This window comes from Manis javanica, chromosome 2, assembly GCF_040802235.1.
Source record: "Manis javanica isolate MJ-LG chromosome 2, MJ_LKY, whole genome shotgun sequence".
Taxonomy (NCBI): Eukaryota; Metazoa; Chordata; class Mammalia; order Pholidota; family Manidae; genus Manis; species Manis javanica.
This window is the reverse complement of record NC_133157.1, coordinates 94174320-94199108: the sequence shown is the minus strand read 5'-3', so window position 1 is coordinate 94199108 and position 24789 is coordinate 94174320. Positions and strand designations below refer to the sequence as shown.

At 42.8% G+C, this 24789-nt stretch overlaps 1 protein-coding gene across 6 annotated transcripts in view; it reads right to left on the bottom strand.

The window, feature by feature from the left end:
• Window positions 1-886: 886 nt before the first annotated feature.
• The window catches only part of ZNF169 (zinc finger protein 169), a 101696-nt gene continuing 77793 nt past the window's right edge, over window positions 887-24789 (bottom strand). For 5 of the 6 annotated variants that reach the window (XM_073228915.1, XM_017643180.3, XM_017643182.3 and 2 more), the window contains 3 exons: window positions 20762-20888; window positions 20212-20310; window positions 887-10350 (listed from right to left, as the gene is read on the bottom strand). In XM_073228915.1, the coding sequence (XP_073085016.1) occupies window positions 8993-10350; window positions 20212-20310; window positions 20762-20888 (1584 nt within the window). In that variant the 3' untranslated portion in view covers window positions 887-8992. The remainder of the gene's footprint in view (window positions 10351-20211; window positions 20311-20761; window positions 20889-24789) is intronic. The other variant, XM_073228912.1, reaches the window with a different exon arrangement.

Sequence of the window (24789 nt, the reverse complement as noted above, 5' to 3'; positions counted from 1 at the left end):
GAATAATGCTGCGAAAAATAACCATGAGCATGTGTATATTCATATAACTGCAAGTGACTCTTCAGGATAGATTCTTAGAACTGAGGTTGTTGTGTTAGCTATGTGTGCATATATTTTATTATTATTATTATTATTACTATTACCTTTTTTTTAGGAGAGCCAGGGAGCTTTTATTGAGAGATACAGTGAGAGGACAAAACTCAGGCCAGGAGGGGACAAGAGAGCCCAGGGTGGTGCGTTGTCTAGGGGATTTATAGGTGGTTGAGGTTTTTTGGGAACTGAGGGCTTAGGGTGTGGTGTGGACTTGTTAAAAGTGGTCTTAGGATGTTTGTCCTTGATGAGACACTAAGTCCCTTTTAGCATGCTAGAGTGAATCTTACACATGATTACAAACAATTAGCATAATAAAAACATGGGCTAGTTTCCTCTATCTGGGGAGTATCGACTGATCTCACTGAAGAATGACTCTAGAGCTGAATGTTTAACAGAGTTTGGGTAGGGGCTTTCCATACATGTAGTCACACTGTTCTGCCTGTAAATATCCCACCTTGCTTTTTCTGGAGGCCCTCACCCACTCTGACTACACCCACTGTCCCTGTCTCATTCCCCCCTCTACACATAGGGACCCTAGCTGCTGCTAGGGAAAGGAGGCGATGACCGCTCTGGCTGCTTTGTGCTGAGAAGGGGCGCATAAAGGCTGCAGTTAGGTCTCCATCAGTGGTGGGTTGAGAGGCCTCCGAAGATGGGCTCCCATTTCTGTTACTATTTGCAGTTTCATGGCTTCTAAGCAAGATAGAACTCATGTTACTAGGTTAAGTAACAACATCTGGAGTTGGATTTTCCATTTTGGATCAACTTGACAAGATTAAGAATACATGGCTGAATATGAGAACCAGAAACAGTAAAACTTTAATTGAAATGATGGGAGAAAACAAACATCTGGAGAATTATAGCCAGATATTTTGGGTAAACTAAAATTCTGGATCTAGTTTATGTACCAATGACTAATATTAGGATTCAGTATAGAAAGGCTGCATTATTGAAACAGTACTTTTCTCTAAAATCACCCTCATTTTTATTAGAAGTAACCAGATTAAGAAAATAATTAACACTTGGCTTGATTATTTGCATAAGTGCAGCAAGAAGAGCAATTGATTACATAGGCTCTTTTAAATATGCTTTGCTGGAACTTTTTATAAGGAATTTCAGATTGGACTTTTAAAGGCTTCTTGAGGCCAGAAAGCCAAGCCAGACTTGCCATGAGGTTTTGCCTGTATACCTGTAGATTTGGGTAAATTCCTCTCTTCTCGATGTCTCCAAAATACTGTGAGGTTCCTGCACCTGCCGGGAAGTGACCTTCCTTACTCACCTGGTAAGGCTGCTGGGAACTCTGTAAGCAAGGTACCAGGCCAGTTCTTCCAAGGGGCTTTGTTGGCTTTATAAAGTCAACCGTAGTTCCTTAAAGCTGTTCATATCTGAGTTTACACACATGTCTCTCAGGTATGACGTTCCAGTCAAAGCCTTGGTAATGTAACCAGTGTTTTTAATTGGTCCTCTTACAAAGAAAGCAGATTCTTATTGAGCTTAAGCAAATAAACATACTGCCATAAAATATAAAATATTCACTGAGTTTTAAATTCTGGAGGGATCAGGTAGAAAGATTAAGTTTTAATTCTGCTTACAAAGGTATTGTCATTTACTAAGCTGTTTTCAGCTTAAGAGAAAAACCTTAAAACACTTTATCAGCAACATTTGAAACAAAAAGCCACAAAATCATCTTCCTTAGTTTACTTAATCCTATTAACTAGTACCTGTTCTGCTGAAATCTAGTTCTTCACTAGTTTAGGAGTAATAAAACAGTGACTATAAATGACAAAAGACTTACAAATGACAATGGTTAAAGATCTGATGAGAGCTTACTGCAAGACAGTTGACATAAGGAAATTGGGATATTTCTGTACCACAAAACATTCAGTAACAAGGTTTAGGATCATTCCCTTTGGCAGTGCTTTTCAGGAAAACATGTATTAGATAAATAAGCCAAATTAGCCAAATACTTTCCTCAATGAGGAGAAAAAATTACTCTGACATGTTCCAGGGGCCCTCTGGAAAATATCAGTTAACTAGAAGTAAAAGCACCTTTTTGAATTTGATTTTGGGAAGCTGTAAGAAAGTTTTTAAGGCACTTGCCTAAATAGCCTAAACAGACTAGCAGGTCACTGTGAAACAGTAGTTATTTAAGCAGAATGACAATAAAAGCTTTAGGCAAATACAGAAGGTTACACAGTACTTAGACAACTCACTGAGACTTTGAGTATGAGAAAGTGCTTTGATAAAACAATTAGAAAGCTATTTGCACTCTTTTAATATTAACAGCAAACCAATACACTTTTGTCCTTTAAACAAACAGAAAAAAATTCTAGTTTTGCTTTGTACTTGATATTAAGCCTCTTTTGCTTTAATTTCACATAGCATGACCATATCAGTAATTTTTCCATAAACTTTCTACAACTTTTTTACATTCAGAGTTCTTCCTCTTTAAATAAACAGCTGTACTTTGGAACAGTTACCTTCTTTTACCCTCAATAAAATGAATTTCCATTCCTTATACCTTCTATTACTTTAAGCAGTTTTAATTAGAACCTAAAACCATTAGGTACCTTAATTTTTAGTGAACACTGAGAAGTAGGCTATTGTAAACTGTTACACTAGCATTCTTTAGACTGATAAATTTATGAACACATTTTATAATTTATGGAATCATGTGCTTTACAGCACAATCTCTCACTAAGTACAAAATGTTTACCTAACTTAGAAAAACTTTAAGGTTTTAGGTTACCACAAAGATTCTCAGACCACCTGTAAGTATACACACTGTAACTCACTACTATTAAGATGTTCACTTGCTATGCTTAGTTTACTCATTTCCAACAACGATGCTAGATTACTCACAAAACTTTTACCAAACATTCGACAAAGTGCAGCCTATCTTTAAGCATCTTTTCTTGAAAGATTTAACAGAAAACATCAACTCAAATGACTTTAGATAAACTTAAGCACCTGAGAACCATAAGGACATGTCCATTTCAGTTTAACTTAAATTAGCATTAATGCTTAATATTTTCTATTAGAATTTTCTGGAAGTTTCAGAATGCCCAATTTTTACAAGTCTTTAAATTAATTTTTATTAATACCATCCGGTGGTAGAAAAATACTTTTCATTTACACACATAAACATACAGATTGAGACATAATTACTATAGTTAGCAACATTTTTCATAAAAGAACATATACACAGACAGATAAACTGATACAGAGATTTGAGTTACTGATATCCAGTTGCCTTCTTTCCTTTTAGCTTATTTGATTAAAAGTAACTCAATTTTCAAGAATACACTCTAAGGGTGAGCAGTTTACATAACTGGGTTAAGGTTTAGATGGCCCAGACTAACAGGGCCGAAGAAGGCTCTGTACTAATAGGGACTGTGTGTGTCCAGGGGTGTGGGAATGAAATGTAAGTATAATTCTAGCACCAGTCATTTAAAGCCAGGCTGTATTGCAGAAGATAAATTTCTTCCATTTCAGGGAGTTTAGTTTAAAAACCTCCCAATTTTTGAAGCTGATGAACCCGGTAAGTAGAATAGAGTTTCACCAAAAAAATTTAGAAAACTAGTTCCATATTGTAGTAGTCTATGGGGCTTTTGACCATTTCCCTTCTTTGCATCAAAATATATTTAGCTGCATAACCTTATCATACTGTATATTTCTCTCAGGGGCCAAGCCTCTCCATCAGAGTTTGTATTGAGGCCAGGCTTGTGTGCAGAAGATAAGGCACTTCTTTTCCAGGGTCTGGGGATCAAATTGCTCCCAGTTCTTTAGAATGCATGCCAGAGGCGTGTCTGGCTTTAACCTTGAAGAGGAAGCTCCCACCTGGAAGAAAGAAAGACAGGTGTATGACACCTGGTCAGCCTTTCTCTGTGAGGGCATCCCCTTGCCTTGGAGCCCGGGTGACAGTGGTCAATCACCTCCTCTGCCAGGCCTACTGGATTTAACCACTCCTTACCAGCATGGCCTGCACCTTGCCTTGATTCCCCTCTTGCCTTCCCACTGTAAGTGCTCTGAATTTAGTGGGACCTCACCAGTGTGCTCCTACTTCATGCCTTCTGGGAGTCTGTTCAGATCCTAGTTTCTCTGCATGAGCTTTAGCATAGTCCACTCGGGATCATTCCTTGAGGGGCCCCTGTCTGTCTGATAAGTGCAGAGGCTGTGAGACCTGCTGCTGCCAGAGTCAATGTCAGTAAGAGTTACAAGCCCATTTCGCTTCCCTGGGGGTTGCAGAAAAGGAAATGCCTAGCTCCAGGATGACTGCCTCTAAGCAAGAGAGTTCAATAGAATAGAGCCATTTACATGTTGGTCTCAGGTTTCAGCTTGACTACTTCAGAGACTTCATTTACATTACACAGGAGAAAGCGGCACAGCCCTAAGAGGACTGCTTTCAATGAGCAGGGGGACTGTTTCCAAGGCCAGAGATAAAATTTAGAGGCTGTCACAGACATTTATTGGGGGAGTGGAGGAGGTCTATACTCTTAAACACCAGTTTCTGCCACTGCCTGGGAATCAGCTTGCTAGTTCCCCACTGTAAGAAACCTGGTCTGTGAGACAAGAGGTCAGGGGTCACCAGTGACTCTCGCATAGGCAGCAGCCTAGCCGGAGGTTCATTCAGCACCATCGGATGAATTGGCCGGAGCCGAGATCCAAGGACCACAGTCTACTAGTCCAATCTGCCCTCGGAGTCCACAGATTAGCATAGGAAAGTAGGAAGTTGGCTCAGCCACTCCCCGACATTCCCGTCCATCCGGAGGTGGGGACCAAGGAGCGGCAGACACCGAGAAACCTTTCACCCTAGACTTAAGACTGGTAGCCGATGCTAATCATCTTTTACATGGTTAATGGTGCCCAAATTTTATGAGATAAAAAAAAGTGCAGCATTAAGTCAGGAATAGGAGTGAAGCGTGGATCTCCTACCTTGCCGTGGTGAGCATCAGGTTCCTTGAAACTGATGAAGTTAGAGGCACACAGAGTGCGTGTAAAGGAAGTAAAGAGCATCCTTGTCTCACCCAGAGGCCAGGGCAGCCTGAATAAGTAGGCTGGGAGTCAGAGAAGAGACAGAGAGACACTCCTCATGGACACCCAGTCGGGCTGTTGGGGCCTGATTCCAGATATGCGGGCCTTTGAGAAGCCGCTGAAGTGCAGCGTCAGCCTAGACCCTCACAGTTGCCCAGGGCCTTCCTCAGTCCTTCGCATCCAGGGAGATGCCTCTGAAGGGGAATCCTGGCCTCCACTCAGGTGAGTTTTCCAGCTCCCAGGGGAGACGGGGGATCCACTGAGGGAGACACAGGGGAACCTGTCACTTGGGACTTTGAGATCAGCAGCTGGGCTAGTCCCACTTAAGTGGCTGATGAGAGCCTGATGCTGTGAGCCATAGACGGCTTCCTTCTATGAGGACAGTGAGAGAAAAGGCAGGCTCAGGTGCCGATACTCATCTCTGAAGATATCCCGGAAGAGCCCCCAAAGATGATGCTGGGGTTCTTGTTCCCAGAGCAAAGAATGAACTTAGCAAACACCCAAGGTAGGAGAGCCAGGGAGAGGACAGAGCTCCTGGCTCAGGCAAGGATGGACAAGAGAGCCCCTAGTTTTATTATTAAGTTTTGCAAAATTGTCCTCTATAAGGCTTATGTCATTTTTGCATTTCCATGGCCAATGTATGAAGATCCCTACAGCCCCACCAATACACGGTTACCATCAAGCTCTTGAGTTTTTGCCAAGCTGATGAGAAATGGTATCTCAGCATAGCTGTAATTTGCATGTATCTTAAAATGAGTGAAGTTGAACATCTTTTCATTTCTGCTTACCTCTTTTGGTAAACTGTCTGATCATGTCTTTGTCCACTTTTCTGTAGGATTTGTTTTCCCTTTGCTTTTTAAAAAACTCTTATAAAATGGGGATATTACTGTTTTATCTGTAAAATATGTTGACATATATTGGCACATACTTTTCTTCCAGTCATCTGTCTTCTGTTATTATGGCATTTTTTGCCAGTCAAGTGTTTAAATTTTTGTATACCAACTTTTATTAATCTTTTATTGTCTCTGGATTGAGGCCTGGGGGAAATTATCTTGCAGTAACCATTCAGTGTCCAAGGCAAAGGGACACAGCCAGCTGTGGGTGAGGTGTCTGCCAGGGACATCTGTACTAGGTTTCCCTGGGACATATGGGCTCTGGGGATCAGACAGTGAGGCAGTGGCTAAAGGGGCAATGCCTGGCCTGGATATAAAGACAGATACTCCAGATCTTTACCCTTGACAGGAAGACGAGGGAGGGTGGTGGCTGAAGGCCATGGGGCTGGGTCTCTGGCATATACATGTGTAGCTAATAGGATAGGACCTCAGGCTGCAGGGCTCAGTGCTAATACACTGCCCTTCATCCTGCCCTTGGGGGAGTCTGTCTGTGTGGCTTGGGCTCATATGGCTGTTAGAAGGCTCAAGAAAGGGTGAGGATGAAGGCCACCATTAACTGCTCTCCCCTCCCACAGGAGTAGAGCCCAAACAAATACACAGCGACTCTCCTGTGTCTCCCAAGAGACTGAGTACCTTGGAATTCTCAACAGGTGAGTTGAGGTACATAACCAGGTGTGCAGCTTTGTAAAGAAGCAGGTTTTTAAAGCAAAGGCCATAAAATACAGAGGACTGCTGCTTAGACAGGAGACCATAAACTATTTCAGGAACACTGAAAGAAAGCAACATGTTTTTCTACATTTTGGGAAAGTGGAACATTTCCTAACAATTTCTGTCTTCACATTCATGGGGAAAGGAAAGGTAAGAACAACTCTTTATGTCAGGAGCTGATGGCCAGATAGGAATTTGGGGTGGGGAGGGTCCAGAGGATAGAGGGCTATGTGCTGAATTTCACCCTTCCCAAAGTCACAGGTTGACGTTCTAATCCCTAATGTTGACAGTACTTTGGATATAGGGCTTATAAGGAAGTAATTTAAGTTAATGGTGTCATATCATAGGGTGGGTCCCTAATCTGCCAGGGCTGGCATCCTTATAAGAAAGGGTAAGAAACTCCAGAGCTTGCTTGCTCTCTGGCATGTAAGCACAGGAAAGGCCTGGTGAGGAGAGAAGGTGGCCCCTCTGCAGGCCAACAAGAGAGGCTTCAGTAGAAAACACCCTTCAACACCTTGATCTTGGACTCCAGTCTGCAGAACTATGGGAAAATAAATTTGTTGCTTAAGCTGCCCAGTCCCTGTTGTTATGGCAAAAGAAAACAAGTTAGATACTACTATAATATCTAAAAATATGGAGGTGGCTTGGAACTGGGTGGTGGGAGAATTTTCAGGCACTTGTTAGAAAAAGCCTGGATTGCCTTGAAGAGGTCATGGTGGTAGTGTGGACATTAAAAGTGATTCTGGTGTGGTCTCAGATGGAAATGTGAAATGCTACTGGAAACTGGAAGAAAGTTCTGTTATAAGTGGCAAAGAACTTGGCCAAATTGTGTTCCAGTGTTTTGTGGAGAGTAGAGACTGTAAGTGGCATAAGTGATGATATTTAGCTGAGGAGAATTTTCTAAGAAAGGTGTTGAAGGTGTGGCCTGGTTTCTCCTTGCCCCTTATAGTAAAATGTGAGGCTCACCAAAGGAATTGTTTAGTGAAAACGAATGAGATCTTGAAGATTTAGAAAATTATCAGCCTATCCATATTGCAAAAAATGAAAAAGTACATTCTGGAAAAAACACCAACAGCGTTGCTGGACAATCATTTGATTAAGAGATTAATTTGGAACCAATCGACCATCTCAGTTGATATTCTGTAGGCTGGATTAAGGTAATATATATGGGACAAAATGGAGGCAGGCGGACAGACTTCTGCAATGCTGCAGGGACAAGAGAGCTCTGGCTGCACTTGTGTTATCCTTCAGGAAGATGAAAAAGTGACCCAGAGGGGAAACAGAGATCAGCAGCTCTGCCATTTCCACGGTGGGTCCAGAGTGGACAAGCTGAGGGGCCGGTACATTTCCTTGTCGTGTCAGCGGGCCAAGGCAGCATCGCTGCCGCACCCGTGGGGCCAGAGGGCAGAGCATCCACCTGAAGATCATTCTCAAGCCTTAGAGCTTAAAAGATTTGCCTTGCTAGCTTTTAGACTTGCTTGGGATCCATGAATCCTTCCTTCTTCCCACCTTTGGAATGGGAACGTGAACTCTGTCCCACTATTTTATGTGGAAGCAGATGTCCCGTCAGGGTCACAGGCTCACAGCTGGATGGGAGTTTTCCACAGGAAGACATGCACTGTAGTCTCACCCACACCTGATCTGGATGAGCTTTTAGACAGAACTGGTGCTGGAATGGGTTAACTTTGGAGGCTGTTAAAATGGGGTGAATGTGTTTTTTATGTGAGAAGAACATGAATTCTGGGGTCCACAGGGATGAGAGGTATGGAGTGAATTGTTCTCAAATTCGTATGTTGAAGGCAGAACCCACAACATGACTTTATCTGATGACAGGGCCTCTCAAAGGTAAATGTTATGAGGTGGTAAGGATGGGGCCCTATCAGAGTATATATGGTATCCTCAGAAGAGGGAGACACCAGGCAGGCACACACGCAGCCAAAGGCCAGGTGAGGACACAGCCAGAATGCAGTCATGTGCAAGCCAAGGCAAGAAGCCAGGAATCAAACTGCCTACACGTTGACCTTGAACCTCCAGTTTCAAGAACTGTGAGAAATAAATTTTTCTTCTAAAGAACCAAGTCTGTGGAATTTTGTTATGACAGCCCTAGCAAATTAAACACATTGTTACTGAGAAAATAAACCATAAATCAATGATTTTATGATCACTGAAAGAATGCAATATATTTTTTGCTCCACTGCATCTGAGGAAAGCAGAATGTTTCCAAGCAATTTCTGTCATCTTCACACCCCAGGAGAGGAAAGGAAAGGTCAGAACAGCTCTTGTGGCAGGAGATGATGGCCAGACTTGGTCCTCCTATGCCTGTGGAGGTGAGACTTCTGGCTAAAGCCACGGCCACACTCTCTGCACACATATGGCTTCTCCCCCGAATGGGTGCGCTGGTGTCTGATGAGGGCTGAGTTGAAGCCAAAGCTGCGCCCACACTCACCACACACACATGGCTTCCCTCCTGAGTGTGTCCTCTGGTCAGAGGCAAGGTGGGACTTCTGGCCAAGTCCCTGCTCACACACTCCATGCACATCAGTCGCCACCACTGAGTGAGTCCTCTGGTGTCTGGTGAGGAGTGACTTGAAGCCAAAGGTGCAGCCACACTCGGGGCACAGGTAAGGCCTCTCCCCTGTGTGCGTCCTCTGGTGTCTGATGAGGTTGACTTTCTGGCTAAAGCCATGCCCACACTCGGCACAGACATAAGGCCTCTCCCCTGTGTGTGTCCTCTGGTGTCTGATGAGGGAGACCTTCTGGCGAAAGCCACGCCCACACTCGGGGCACAGGTAAGGCCTTTCCCCTGTGTGCGTCCTCTGGTGTCTGATGAGGGTGACCTTCTGGCGAAAGCCACGCCCACACTCGGCACAGACATAAGGCTTCTCCCCTGAGTGTGTGACCTGGTGATTGAGGAGCAGCAACTGGTGCCTGAAGCTGCACCCACACTCTGGGCACAGGAAGGGCCTCTCCCCTGAATGTGAGCTCCGGGGCTGGAGGAGCGATGCCTTTTGGCAAAAGCCTCTCCCACACTCGGGACACATGAAGGACGTCTCCTCCAAGTGTGTCCTCTGGTGCAAGATGAGGGCGATCTTTTGTTGAAAGCCTCGCCCACATTCCCCACAACTATAAGCCTTCTCCCCTGAGTGCGTCTTCTGGTGCTTGGTGAGGTCCGACCTCTGGCAGAAGCCTCTGCCGCATTCAGGGCACTCATGATGCGTCTGCAGGCCAAAGAGGCAGGATGTCCTGCCAAGTCCTAGTCTACAGCTCCCGTGGGCGGCTGCTCCAGCACCGGACATGTCTGCCTCCTCAGCGCTCATGCCCTGCTCCAGTCCTCCATGAACGCTGCCTTCCACCCGATCTACCCGCTGACCCTGAGACAGGCTGAAGAGCATCCTGGAAGTCCCACTTGGCTGCAGCCTCAGCAACACAGTGCCAGAGGCTTTTCTCTCCCCATCTTCGGCCTTCTCACTCATGCAGTCTGGAGCCTCTAGTGGGAAGTATTTCCCCACAGAAGAGCTTGGGAAGACTTGAGAGGGCTGACTGCACAGCACAGATGGTCTGAGAAACTGTGGACTGGAAAAGGCCACTGGGCAGGAAGGACATGGCTGGAGTTCTGTTCTTGTTTCTGGTGGAGAGAAAGTCTTGGTCAAAATTCCCACAGGTACCTTGTGGATGGTCACACTTGCCCAACAGGCATCCTCAGCTATTAATACAACAAAGATCTTCACAGACCTACCTCCAACCCATGGTGATACATTAATGCACATCCTGTCACAACACAGAAAATGCACATGACAAAACAGCTCTGTGCCAGGTATCAGTCCCAGACACTGCTGTCCCTGGAGTCCTGCGTTCTCCCTACTACCATTATCTTACGAGCCACAGGCTTTAACGTTGACATAAAAGCTATGCAGGAAGATGTACTTCAACTGATAGTTAAACTGACTTTTTACTGGTTTCTTAAGTGACTTTTCCTATAAGAAACAGAGTAACTAAAAGAAGCTGCCCTACCAAGATCCTCCCTGGGAGAAGCAGTGAAAAGGAGAGTGAGAGATCCACCGGAAAATGAACCAGAAGGTGTCTCCAAGTCCTGAACAAGTACTTCCTAGAGGATTATGTACGGAGTTCTCTAACAGAAGATGGGGATGTGGCAATGGAACACTGAGATATATATAGTCTAGGCCTGTGACCCCTTAAAGGAGTCTGGCTACTGGTGACCCCAATAATCCAAAACCTGCTTTTCTCAGTCTTCTATAAATTATTGTAAAAGTAAAAATTCCCACTTAAAATAGCTCTTGCCTAGGAGTTATCTGAATGCCTTGCTCCATTACACTGGTTCTATCCGCCTGCAGCTGATGAAAAATACCACGACCTTTGAATAAATGCAGTGTAGCAGGCCTTTCCTCACCTGACCCTTCACCAAGCAACATTGAGATATACTTCATGAACTATCTACACCTGGGCCAACAACTTATAGCCTGCCAGTGTCATGTAAATAAACATCTGTTGGACCACAGCCACCCTCATTCTGCACGGTGCCCAAGGCAGCTTTCTCACCACCAGAGTGAAGGAGCTGCCACAAACATGAAGACAAAGGCTAAAATACTTACTATCTGGCCCTTCACAAAAGTTTCTCAAACCCTGATCTACCATCTGGCCTAAGAAGCTAGCTTCCATTACTAACAAGAATAGCCACCATGAAACTCACTTCCTGACACTTAACACCCTTACATTTCCTTCTCAGCAAACTTACTCGGTAAGCTTAGCTCTGTGTGTGTGCGCATGTACGTCCCTAGACCCAGAGGCTCCTGTGGGATGGCCTTGGCTGTCACTTGCCAGTGCGGACCCCATTGGACTTTCCAAAGTGAAAGGGAGCCCCTCAGGCCTGGTGGCAGCTCTGGCTTCCATCAGTGATGTGCACTGGTCTGGCTCGCTAGCCCTAAGTCCGCTCTGCTCAGCCAAGCAGTCCGTATCACAGCTCCTGGCAGACACGTCATTTCTGCCAGCAGTTTCCAATAAACGCTCTGTTGTGACTCTAACATTCTGACAGCTGAGCTTTCATTGTGAGCTACTGTCTGCTCATCTGTGATTTGGTGTGAAGAGAAAAGCAGCCACTGCCTTCCCCTCAGTGTGCTTATAGACCACTGGGTCACAGAACCAAACGGGCCGGGGTAAACTGCACATCACTACAGGCAGGCCTTTCAGCAGCAGGGGAATCACTTTTGCAGGTCCTCCGTATTAAATATGGTGACTGGTGTAAATACAGTTAATGTCACCTTGTAGGAACAAGTCTCTAATAGGAATATTCACCCATCACAATGTTCGTGCCTAGTGAGTCAAGTGGCAAATTTTAACTAAAAATGATTTAGAATTTTAGTGTCCACTTTGGGAAACTCTTAAAATTTAACATAGTTTTAAGCAGCTAGAAGTTCTAGAATAAAAGGAGAAATAAAAATAGATTTTTACCAACATAATGCTTTTCAGTTAATCTTAAAAATTCCCAGATGTGGAATAAAATTACTCAGTTTATAAGCTCCTAAAATCTACAGCACTCTTGTGCTGATTCACTTTCCAGGCCAATAAGCATTTTAATAATTGCCCATGAGCTTTTCCAAAGAGAAAAAAGTGGCTCCTTAAAGAAAATGGTCCTCCTGCAGCTGCAGTTGAGAGGGATAAAAGTATAGCTGTGGATTAGAACAATGGCCTTACCTGCAGCTCAGTAGAGAAGCAATGGTGGGCACTCACTGCTTTTAAGCAATTTAAAGAATTTTAAGACTTGATCCATAATGTAGAAGCGGGACATTTTCAATATCAATCAGAATCCCTGGAAACTGGGCAACTTTGACAGTATATCATCTCCAGGATTCATGACAACACAAAAGACATTAGCATTTGTGATAGTTAATTCAGTGTGACAGCTTGGCTGGCTACAGGATGCCCAGACATTCAGTCAAACATATTGAGTGTTTGTGGATGACTTTAACATTAAAGGGACAGACGGAGTAAAGCAGACTACCCTCCCTAATGTGGTGGCCCTCATCAAATCAAAAGTCTGACCCTGTCCCAAATGAGAGGGAACTCCTCCTGCCTGCCTGCCTTCAAACCGAGCCAGAGAATGGGGACTTTTTCCTGCTTTTGTACTGAAGTGAAACATCAGCTCTTCTGGGTGCTGAGCCTGCCAAGCTTTGGGTGGAACTACACAATCTGCTCTTGAAAGGCCTTTATCTTCCTGCCTGCATGACCTTGGAACTTCTCAGCCTCCATAACCACATGAGCCAACTGCTTATAATTATCTCGTGTGTGTGTGTTTGTGTGCCTGTATATGCATATGCATGTATACACGCACAGGCACACACAACCTATTGGTTCTGTTACTCTGGATACTGATTTCTGTTACTCTGGATTCTGAACCCTAATACTGATTTTGGTACCAGGAGTCGGGTGCAACTCTAACAGAAACCTTAAACTGTAAGTGGCTTTGGAATTGGGAGATGGAAAGAGGCTGGAAGGGTTTTGAGGCACATCCTAGAAAAAGCCTTGGTTTAAGCTTGTTAACTAGTATAAGTTAGTATAAGCTTGTTCATAACATTCCTTTATTATCCTGTTCAAGTCTTAAGGATTTGTAGTGACAACTTCCCTTTCATTTCTCAATTTATTCATGTCTTCTTTCTATCTAGGGATACACAATTTTGTTGAAATTTTCAGAAAATCAATAATTGGCTTTGTAATTTTTTAAATGTTGTTAAGCTGTGTGGAATTTCATTGATTCCTGCTCTTATTTTCATTATTCCCTTCCTTTTACTCCTTCCCCCATCGATCCTAACATTTAAGTAGAAATGCAGAGGACCTACACTATCCCAAGCAATCTTGCAAAAGAAAAACAAAGGGAGAGGATTTATACTACTTCAAGACTTCCTACGTCCTACTAATACAGATGTGTAGTTTGGTTTAAGGATACACATATTAATCTCAGGAACAAAATAGAGAGTGTAAAATTTAGGCAGTCATTGGATTTTCAACAAAGCAATCCAATGAGGGGAAGGCAACAAATGGTGCTACAGCCAATGGATCTCCAGATGAAAAAGAAAAATAAATTTTCGTCTTTGTGTCACACCCTTCATAGCAGTGAGTTCGAGAAAGATCATAGACCTAAATGTAAAAGCTAAACCTAATACAGCATTTAGAAGAAGATATATATTATCTTCCTGAGAAAAATTTAAGAGGAAAATTAGACTTCTTCAAAATTAAACATCTGCTCATCAAAAGTTATTGTTTAAGGAAATGAACAGAAAAGTTTCAGACTAAGGGAAATACTCGCAAAATGTACAGATGACAAAGGACTGATGTCCAGGATTAATAAAGAAAGAACTGAACAACTTAAAAAAATGCAGTAAAGTTGGAAAAAAGGTCTGAATAGATACTTCAGAAAGTAAGATACATGATACATGTGAATGAGCAAAAAAGCATGCAGAAATTGCGCGACATCATGAATCATCAGGAAACAAATTAAACCCTCATGAGACCACCACATATCCACCTCAGTAGATACAACGGAAACTGCCAGGGAAGACGTGAGGCAATAGGAACTCTGTGTTATTCATGGAAGTGAAAAATGGCACCACTTTGGGAAAGGTCTGGTCATTTCTCATAAAACTACACATACATTTACCCTATGACCCAAGGTACTGGGCTGAACAATATCCCACCAAAATTCACATCTATCTGGAACATGTGAATGTGGCCTTATTCGGAAATAGGGTCACAAGAGAAGATGAGGTCATACTGGATCAGGGTGAGCCTTCCCAGCACCTGGTGTTCTCACAAGAGGGAGATGTGGGTACAGAGACACACAGAATGAAGATCGCTACATGCCCGTGGAGGCAGAGATGGGAGTGACATGACATGATAAGGACTGCCGGGAGAGAGGTGAGGAACACATTCTCTCTCAGAGCCTCCAGAAGAAATCGGCCCTGCTGACAGGTTGATTTAGAATTTCTGGCTTCTGATCTGAAAGAGAATAATTTTTTTTTGTTTTAACGCTCTCAGGTCGTGGTAATTTGTCACAGCAACCCTAGGAAACTAATATATCCACCCTATACCCTAGGTATTTATCCAAAGGAAATGAAAAAATTTTTACCAACAAAACAAAAACCTAGAATAAGAACGTTAATAGAAGCTTTTTCAAAATAACAAAAACTGGACCTCACCAAAGTATCTGTCCAGGAGAATGGACAGTTATATATTCAGACAATGGGATACTAGCCAGCATTCAAAACAGAATACTAACGTATGCAACAACATGGATGAAGCTTAAGAACTTTATACTGAGCGCAAGACTTATACAAAAAAATACACGTTATATGATTACATTTATGCAAAACTGTGTGGCAGGCAAAACTGGCTAGGGTGAAATACAGTCAGACCAGTGGTACCTTTGAGGGATGGGACTAGGGGTTTACTGGGATAGGCCACAAGGGAATGATCTGGGGTGACAGTAATGACTGGTATTTTGATAAAGTTTAGGTTGTAGAGGTATATGCATTGTTTGAGCTTGTAGACTTAAGATTTTGCATTTCCTATGCATTCCTAAATTCCACCTAAAAAGAAAAAAAAACCACTCTAGTTAATGATATGCATGCTACCCATTACTTGTGGGGCCCACCTCACTGAGATGAACTGCCAAGGTGTTGTCTGGAGATGCTCCAGTGGATACCCTGGCCCTGAGTCCGCAGGTCCTTCCCGCCAAGTGTGCACATGAGTCGACTCAGTAGGAGACTATACCTTTTCCTCCCACCTTTGTTAGACCATCTTTGCCAGGACCACTTGGTGGTCAGATCAGATCTTAATTCACACTCACAACCCCTCTGCCAGATAGAGTGTCGAGAAGGAGGAGCAGAGGCTAAGGACACAGCCATCCCTGAACAGGACCTCATAAGCTCTTTACCTACCTCCTGGAAGAACAGCAGGCTCTTTGTGAAGAAGGGGAAAGCTTTACAAAGTACACTTACTCAGATATGCTCTGCTACCCAGTGCTCCCTGAGAGAACTGCTTCACTAAGCTCCTCATTCTTACCAGCCAAGGAGATATTTGCTAGAAATCTGTCAGCATGAACAAAATAAAAAATAGTGCTAATGCCAAATGCTGGCAAGAATGCAAAGAAACTGGATCAAACAGTGCTGGTGGGAACATAACATGTTCTAACCTTTCTGAACATGAGTATGGCCCTTTTTTTCACCAAACTAAACATATGCTTACCACATGACCCAGCAACTGCCCTCTTGGGCACTTACCAGAAATGAAAACACTATGTTCACACAAAAAACCTGTACACAAATGTTTAGAGCGCTTTATTTATACTAGCCCCAACTGCAAACAGCCCAAATATCCTTCAGTGGGTGAATGGTTTAACAAACTGTGGTACTACTTGGCAATAAAAAGAATGAGTCATTGGTACATTCAACAATTTAGATGGATCGCAAGAGGATCATGCTACATGAAAGAAAGGCAATCCCAAAATGTGACATCTATGTGATTTACAGAGCATTCCTGAAACTACAAACCTTAGAGACAGAGAACAGATCAGTGGTTTCCAGAGGCAGACAGGGAGGAGGGAAAAGAGTGGCTACAGGGCACACAAGGGGCCAGCGATGCAGCTATTCTGCACCTTTAGACACAGTGGTGGTTACACGAACAGACCTGGTTCAAAACACACACACACACAAGTGAAGGTGAAACTGAGTGAGATCTGAATGAGCTCAGTGCATTGTATTAATAGAAAAACAAGGCTTGTTTAACAAGGAAAAAATCAGTGAATTCAACTTAGAAGACCAAAAAAAAAAAAAAGAAAAAGACATGGTCATTTAAAAATGTGTCAAAAAATTTTTGACAATCCCAACATCCATTCCCAATTAAAACTCTCATCAAAAAGGAATAAAAGAGAAGTCTGTCAAGCTGATAAGAGGCAGCTATAAAACTTACACTTAGGAGGAAAGTATTTCCCTGTAAGATCAGGAACAAAGAAAAGATGTTCACTCTCACCATTTAAATTAATCACCACACTGGGTGTTCTCACCTGTGCAATGAGGCAAGAAAAAGAAATTGAAGACATACTGAATGCAAAAAAAGAAGTAAAACTATACTTATTCACAAATAACATGATCATCTGTACAGAAAATCCTACAGAATCTACAAGAAAAGGTAGTAGAGCTAAGGAATAAGTTTTGCAGGTTTACTGGATACAAGATCATTATATATAAATTAATTGTATTTATATGTACTATCAACAAACAATTAAAATTGAAATTTGAAAATAGCATCAAAAATATAAAATACAGAGGGATAAATGTGACAAGATGCAAAAGACCTGTGCAGTAAAAACTATAAAAACAATGCTGACAAAATATGAAGTCCCATAAAAATATTGAGATATACTGGGTATATATATTGGATGACACAGTATTATTAACATGCAAATTCTGCACAAATTGATGCAGATTCAACCTAATCCCAATAAAAATTTCAGCAAGATTTTTTGTGAAAATTTCCAAACTGATTCTAAAACCCATATGGAAATGCAAAGAAACTCGAATAGTTAAAACAATTCTAAAAAAGAAAAAAATGTTGGAGGACTTATACTATGAGTTCCAGACTTATTATAAAGTCACATTAATCAAGATTATGTGGTATGGGCATCATGAGAGACAAAGGGAAGAATGGAAAAAAACAGTCCAGATACAGACCCACAGTCAACTGCTTTACCACAAAGGTGTACAGGCAACTCAGTGAAGGAAAGATTGTCTTATCAATATGTGGTGCCAGAAAAATTGGGTATTCAGATACAAAAAAACCCCACAAATGTACTTAAATCCAAACCTGGTACTAAGTATAAGAACTTACTCAAAATAAGTTATAGAACTAAATGTACAAAAAAATTATAAAGCTTCAAAAAGAAAAAATATGGGAAAATCTTTTTTACCTTAGGCTAGGCAAAGATTTTTTAAAGCATTAAAAGTGAAACACATGGGAGAAAAATTGAAACTTCGGTCTCCACCAAAGTGAGGAATTTCTCTTAGAAAGACACTATTAAGAGAATGAAAAGCAAACCATAGAGGAAATATTTGTAAATTGCACATCTGATAATGGACTTCTATACAGAGTATATGAAGAACTTTCAAAACTCAGTAACAAAAAAATAAGAAACCAATTTTTTGCATGGGCAAAAGATTTGAGAAGACATTTCATCAAAGATATCCAGATGGCAAATAAGCACATGATGAGTCTCAACATCATCAGTCATTAGGAAAATGTCAATTAAAACCATAGTAAGACGACACTACACAGTTTTCAGAATGTCTAAAATTAAAATAATAATACCAAGTGTTGACAAAAATAAGGAGTATATGGAACTCTTATACACTGCCAGTGGACATGTGAAATGGAGCAGCCACTTTGGAAAATAGGTTATAAGTTTTGTAAAACATAAAATGTACACTGTATCATACAACCCAGCCATTCCAGTCCCAGGTATTTATCCAAAGGAAATGAAAGCATATGTCTATACCAGAACTTTTCATGAATGTGATCACATAAGCTTTATCTGTATTCATCAAAGCTGGAGATTAACCAAATATTTTTCAGTAGGTGAATAGTTAAGTAGTGATATCTATATAATGAGCTACTACTCAGCAATAAAAAGAAAATGCACTATTGATGGAATTCAAAATAATTACGTTAAGTAAAACAATCCAGTATGTACTCTGTATAATTCAATTTACATGAGTTCTAGGAAATGCAAATAAATCTATAATGATAGAAAGCAGATCACTGGTTGCTGGGTTTGGGGAGGAGGGGAAAGACAGGGAGGGGTAGGAGACAGGAATTCCAATGAGGCACAAGGAAACAGGGGTGACAGGTTTGCCTGGTATGTGGATCATGGTGATGGTTTCCTGGTGCGCACATATATCAAAACACACGAAATTTTATACTTTCAATATATGCAGTTAATTATACTTTGACAATATACCTTGTAATTATCCCTTAACTATTGACTATAATAGCACCTTATGCCATGATAACATATCTTTATATTATACTATAATTATAGCTTATGTTGTAGTTCTTTTTAAAAGAATATAAAAGCACTAAGTCCGCTGTAAAAGTACAAGTACAGATATATGACTGTATTTAGAAGCAAACAAATAACAAAAGAAAAATAAAATGCTAGGAATGTTGGAAATAAGAGAATGAAAAAAGATAATTCAGCCAAAAATCTATCCTTCCCTTCCAACAGTCACATAAGATTAACTCCAGATGGACTGAAGACCTAAGTGTTCCCAGAAATTATATGGAATTGCTACAAATCAGTAACAGAAAGAAGCAGCCAAATGAAAAGGAGGTAACACCCTGAATGGTCAAACTGCAGGAGAGGAAACACCAATGCCAGTCAACAAAGCAAAAGGTGCTCATGTTCAATGGAAAGCAAAACCCTTCTGAGATTCCAATGGAGATCAGACAAATGGGTGAAAAAGAAGGCCTGTCAATACCTAGTGCCTGTGACAACGTGAACAAGAGCTCTCATCACAGCTGCAGGTAGTGTCAAGTAGTGAAACGACTTCAGAACAGTGGGGCATAACCTCATCAGGTTGAGGCCACACATGCCTGTGAAGTAGCCCCAGTGCCCCTAGGTGTGAACTGTGAGAAAAACTCTTTCAAATTTTCAAGAAAGTAACAAGAATACACAGCAACATTACTTAATAGCCAAAAATTGGAAATAACCAAAATGTCCAAATGATAATTCAAGTGCATTAAAACAGCAATATTCATATAAAAGTATAAACTAAACCTATACATTTTACCATGAGCTTCATATAAAGCTGGGAGAAGAGTATGTTCTGGAAGGATGTGTATATTACAATTCTTTAGGCAGAGAAGTTTGTAAACTGAAAGAACCCAACAAGTGCAAAGAAGCAGCATGGGAGCTAATGCAGAAATGGGACTCTCCAGGCCAGGTTGCAGAAGCAGGACAGCCAGGGAAGGCCAAGGGCTGTCCCCAGCCTTTTAACATTCTATTCTTAGACTACAGGGAAGGCCCACTGGCACTCACTGTATAATTTGTCACAACCTCTTGTAATCTTAAATAACCCATCATAAAATAAAAGAAACAAAGTTGTGGGAATTTATGAGGTAGAACCAATGTACAAAACAGCTGCTAGGTTAAGAATGGAAGCTAGACAGTATCTAGCAGATGACTTAATCTCAGAGGAAAGGGCTATGGTCAAGGTCAAGCCACCCAAACAAAGCCCAAGAATGGGGAAGTCCCAGAACATGCTGGGGAAGGATGGCCAAGTGAGCTGTGAGGCTCCTTGGGTGAGGCAGGGGAATCCAGGGGAGCCCTGTACAGGGTGAGCAGGATGGCAGAGCTGGGGTCCTGGAGAAACTGAGAACCTCGATGTCCTGTCTCCTTGCCTGCCCGCTGCTCCCCACTCACCTGGACAAACGCCCAGAAGACATTCACTCTCCTCTCTCCAGGGCTCATCCCCTTCCTCCAGTTGTGTGATGAGTTTTGGTTTGGAAAAGGCAACGCCTACTTACAGGGAAAAAAAACAAGGTGGCCTTGGGTTAGTGGTTTAAGAGGCTATCACTGAACTCAAGTCTGCAGGGGAAGGCAGTAACCCAGAAGGGAGTCGGGGGGCTCAGGGTGGGCAGCAAAGCCTCTCTGAAAGCTGAGAAAGGACAACTCCAGAGACGGGGATCCTAGATCCAAAGGCAGTACATACTGATTCTCCCAAACTGAAGCAAACACATCTCCCACTTGAAGCAAGATCACTTAGGAGGAGGGGCCCGGCTTTGGAAGAGGCCTGGAAATGCACATCAGACACTACACACACATTCCCTATTTTCAACTCTATAGAATCCAGACTTTCTCCAGGAGTACAGGGAAAACACTGCTTTTCTTTCTGAGCCAAAAGGACAGCAGCTGCGACATTAAAATCTTGATGCTCACAGGCAGTGTGAGACCTGAGACTGGCCATCCTTACCCAGAGACACCAAGTGGCTGTAGTTCTCCAGCATTACCTCCCGATACAGGGTCCTCTGAGCAGGACTCAGCAGTTGCCACTCGTTCTGGGTGAAGGCCACAGCCACATCCCTGAAGGCCATGAATGCCTGTAACACAAACACACTGCTGCTCATCCAGGAGCCAGCCACACCCACTAGTCAGCCAAAGCCACTAAATAGGGCTGAGGCAGCCAGAAGGCTGGTGTGGGACATCCAGGTGAGATCCATAGATCCTGCTTTTAACCTGAACCTGGTGCCATGTGTTCAAGGCTATTAATCCCTTTTCCATTGCTGGTGGATCTACTTAGGGGTTCTCTATTCTGCTCTATTGATCTCTATGGCGCCTGTCAAAAACCCAGTTTTGATTACTATAGCTACAAAGTAGGTCTTGCAATTAGGTAAAGTAATTCTCACCTTTATTCATTTTAAAGGATATTTTAGCTATTCTAGAGCACATGCCTTTCCATATAAATTTTGGAATAACCTTGTCTATATCTACTAAAAAACCTTGCTGGAATTTTGGTAACATTTGCAATAAACCTGTATATCAATTTGGGGAGAACTGGCATCTTTACTATGTTGACTCTTCAAATCCATGAACCATGATTATGTCTCCATTTACTGTAATGTTCTTTTATTTCGTCATCAGCATTGTCCTTTTCAGCACACAGATCCATATTTATTTTTGCTAGATTGACACCTAATAATTTTTTATTTTTTAGTGGTTTTAGTGATTTACTATTGTATTTTTAATTGCAATGATCATGCGTTAATTGCTGTGATGCAGAAAAACTGATTGTTTATCTTGAATCCTGCAACCTGGCTAAACTTACTTATTAGCTCTAGTCGTTTTTTTCTAGGTTCCTTGAGATTTTTCTACATAGGCAATCCTGGCACCTGCATAAAGGGGCAGATTTATTTCTCCCCTTATAATCTGTATGCATTTTATTTCCTCTTCTTGCCTTACAGTAGAATTTCTAGCACAATCACGAGTAAGACTGGTGACAGCAAACTGCTTTGCTTTGTCCTTGACATGAGGCAGAGAGCATCATGGCTCACAGTGTTGAGAACACTGTCCCACAGTGAGGTGCCTCTGCATATCAATCTGGATAGCTATTATCAAAGAAAGGGAAAAGGAGTTTGGGCAGGGTGTGAAGGGATTGGAACCTTTGTGCATTGCTGGTGGGGAATATAAAATGGTGCCCTTTCTGTGGAACAGACTTCAGCCTTTCCTCAGAAAGTTAAATATAAAATTTACCCTATGATCCAGCAATCTCACTCCGAGGAATATATGCCAAAGAACTGAAAACAGCGACTCAAACAGGTACTTGTACACCAGTGTCCATAACATAACGGCATTATTCACAATAGCTCCACGCAAATGTCCACCAACAGATGAATAAAAAAAACGTAGTATCTACACACAGTTTTAAATTATTCTACCTTAAAAAGGAAATTCTGATACATGCTACATCAGGGATTAACCTTGAAAACATTATCCTGGCTGAAATAAACCAGTCACAAAAGGACAAATACTTTTTGATTCCACTTACAGCAGGTACTGAGAACAGGCATATTCATAGAGACAAAGTAAAACAGAGGTCATCAGTACCTTGGGAGTGATGAGGGATGGGGAGTTATTATTTTAATGGACAGAGTTTCAATTGGGGAAGATGAAAAAGCTCTGGAAATGGAGAATGATGTGATTACATAAATGGTTAAAATAGCGAATTTTATGTTATGTGTATGTTAACAATAAAAATGATTACTGTTACAGATTTTTTGTAGATGTCCCTAATCAAGTAGAGGAGTTCCCCTCTGTTTCTATTGTTCTAAGACCTTCCCCACTCTGGGTAAAATTTCAACATTTCCAGAATATCTCACTTGGCTTTGGTTCATCTGCATATCCTCACCGGTGGAGAGAAGTTCATCTCCATGTCAATGGGTAATTACCTGGGCAACCGAGGGTGTGTCTGAACCTGAGAGGTTAAGGGGAGGGGCTTGCTTGCTCTCTTCTTCCAGAACTGAGGAGACTGCCCTTGACTGCAGCTTCTAAGCAATAAATGGGTTTTAAACTTTATTTCTCCCTTTGATTGATTTTGGTTTTCGGAGGTATTTTGCCCTGGTATTTCCACTCCCCAGGTTTACATTCTGGCACAGTCGGCAGGGTGCCTCTGAACCCGAAATCTGTCATAATGGTGCGACCTTGGGAGGGCCGCTCATGTGGATGGTGGGGAGGCCCCAAGCGGATGCAGTGGCAAAAGGTGCCGCTTAACCTGTTATTATCCCCCCAGCTGTGGGGCTTCCAAGTTGGGAGCCCCTGGTGGGGAGTTGGTCTAGGGTAAAGTACCTCTTAGAGGGGTGGTGCCTTCCCCAGTACTGGGGAAAGGTGGAAACACCAGATGCTGCAGAGTTAGCTCCCCCGTAAGTTGGAAGACTGCTTGGAGACCTTAGGGGGCCATGTAGTGGCTGGCGTTATAGGGTCTCTTTTCATCCAGGTAGTGGAAAATGTTATAAGGAGAAAGAGAGGATTATTGAGAGGGTTAGTGAGGAGAGAGAGGGACTTGGGTGAGTGAGAGACACACTTCAGCATCGCTTGGAGGAGCTGGGTGATAACCTACGGGATGCGATTAAAGAAGAGAGACAGTTACTGAAAAGGCAGGTCACGCTCCTAGAAGACTCTTTAGTGGCGAGGGGAAAACGGCAGGAAAAGCCACGGAGCAGGAGGCTGTGGGGAGGGGGAGGAAGGAGTGGTGCCTTCAGCCCCAGAAATGGTGGAGGAGGAGCCATGGGTGGGGAGGAAGGAGTGGTGCCTTCAGCCCCAGAAATGGTGGAGGAGGAGCCATGGGTGGAGGAGCCGGAGGGAGAAGAGGAGGAGGTGGGGCCACTGGTGGATCTGCTACCCAGGCCTCCGCTGGAGGTACCATCTTCTCCTGTTTTAAAGGCCCGTCCAGCTGTAATTAAGAAAATAAAAATGAAACAACTGTGGGCTCTTAAGGGGTAGGAGCAGCCCTCTCCCCAGGTTGTGGGGCACTCCATGCTATGTCCCTATACCCAGGATGACCTGGTAGACATGAGGGTCCGGCATAGGCAGAGGCCATCTGAATCTCTGCCTATATGGCTTTTATGTCTCTGGGACATGGGGGTGGAGAACACTGTTGTGTCAGGTACTGAGATGGGGAGAATGGCTTCCCTGACGACTCACCCTTCCTTCTGGCAGCAGTTGCAAAATGCTCATCACGCCTCAGGGAATCAAACACTCCTGGAATGGCTGACAGCTGCCATTACGGTAGTTTGGCCTAATCAGGGTGATTTACCATATTTTCCCAGTATCTGGAAAACGTATGCAGAGCTCCAACAGGTAGTGCTGGAACTGGGTATGAAAAATATCTATAATATGGACAGGAATGAGAAACCTGGTGCTGCATACAGCTCCCACATCTCTCTTTGGGTCCCTAGTGAATACTCTTGTCCCCCACCTGGGACAACCCATAAGTGAGGCTACTCATACTTTAGTAGATCTGGAGCGTGTTGAAACAATAAGGGCATGAAAGGAAGTATGGGCTACAACTGAAAGGAGAGGTGCAAACAGCCCCATGAAGGTCTCAAGGACCCAGACGGGGGTTGATTTGATAGAGGCTGTGGTAGTGAAAGAAAAATCGATGGGCAGCCCAATAGAATATTGTTAGAACTGTGGCACCAATGAAAGCCAGAGCAGCAGTTCCATCCCCTGAGGTCCAGGACACAGGAACCAGAGTCAAGGCCTCGTGCCCGGCCTGTGTCCCTGCAAAACTTCATGGGAGACAGTACTCAGGACTTGCCTGGGCCCTCACCCCCACAGGAGGATGATTGGGCATTGCTGTTCAACTGAGGGGGGGTCAAAGTCTCCACCTTGGGGGACACAGTGGGGACCAGAGGCCATATGTAGCATTAACAATTCATTAGTCCCCTGTGAATGTACAACATATCCTGGTGCTGGTTGACACAGGAGCTGAGTGTTCTTTGATTC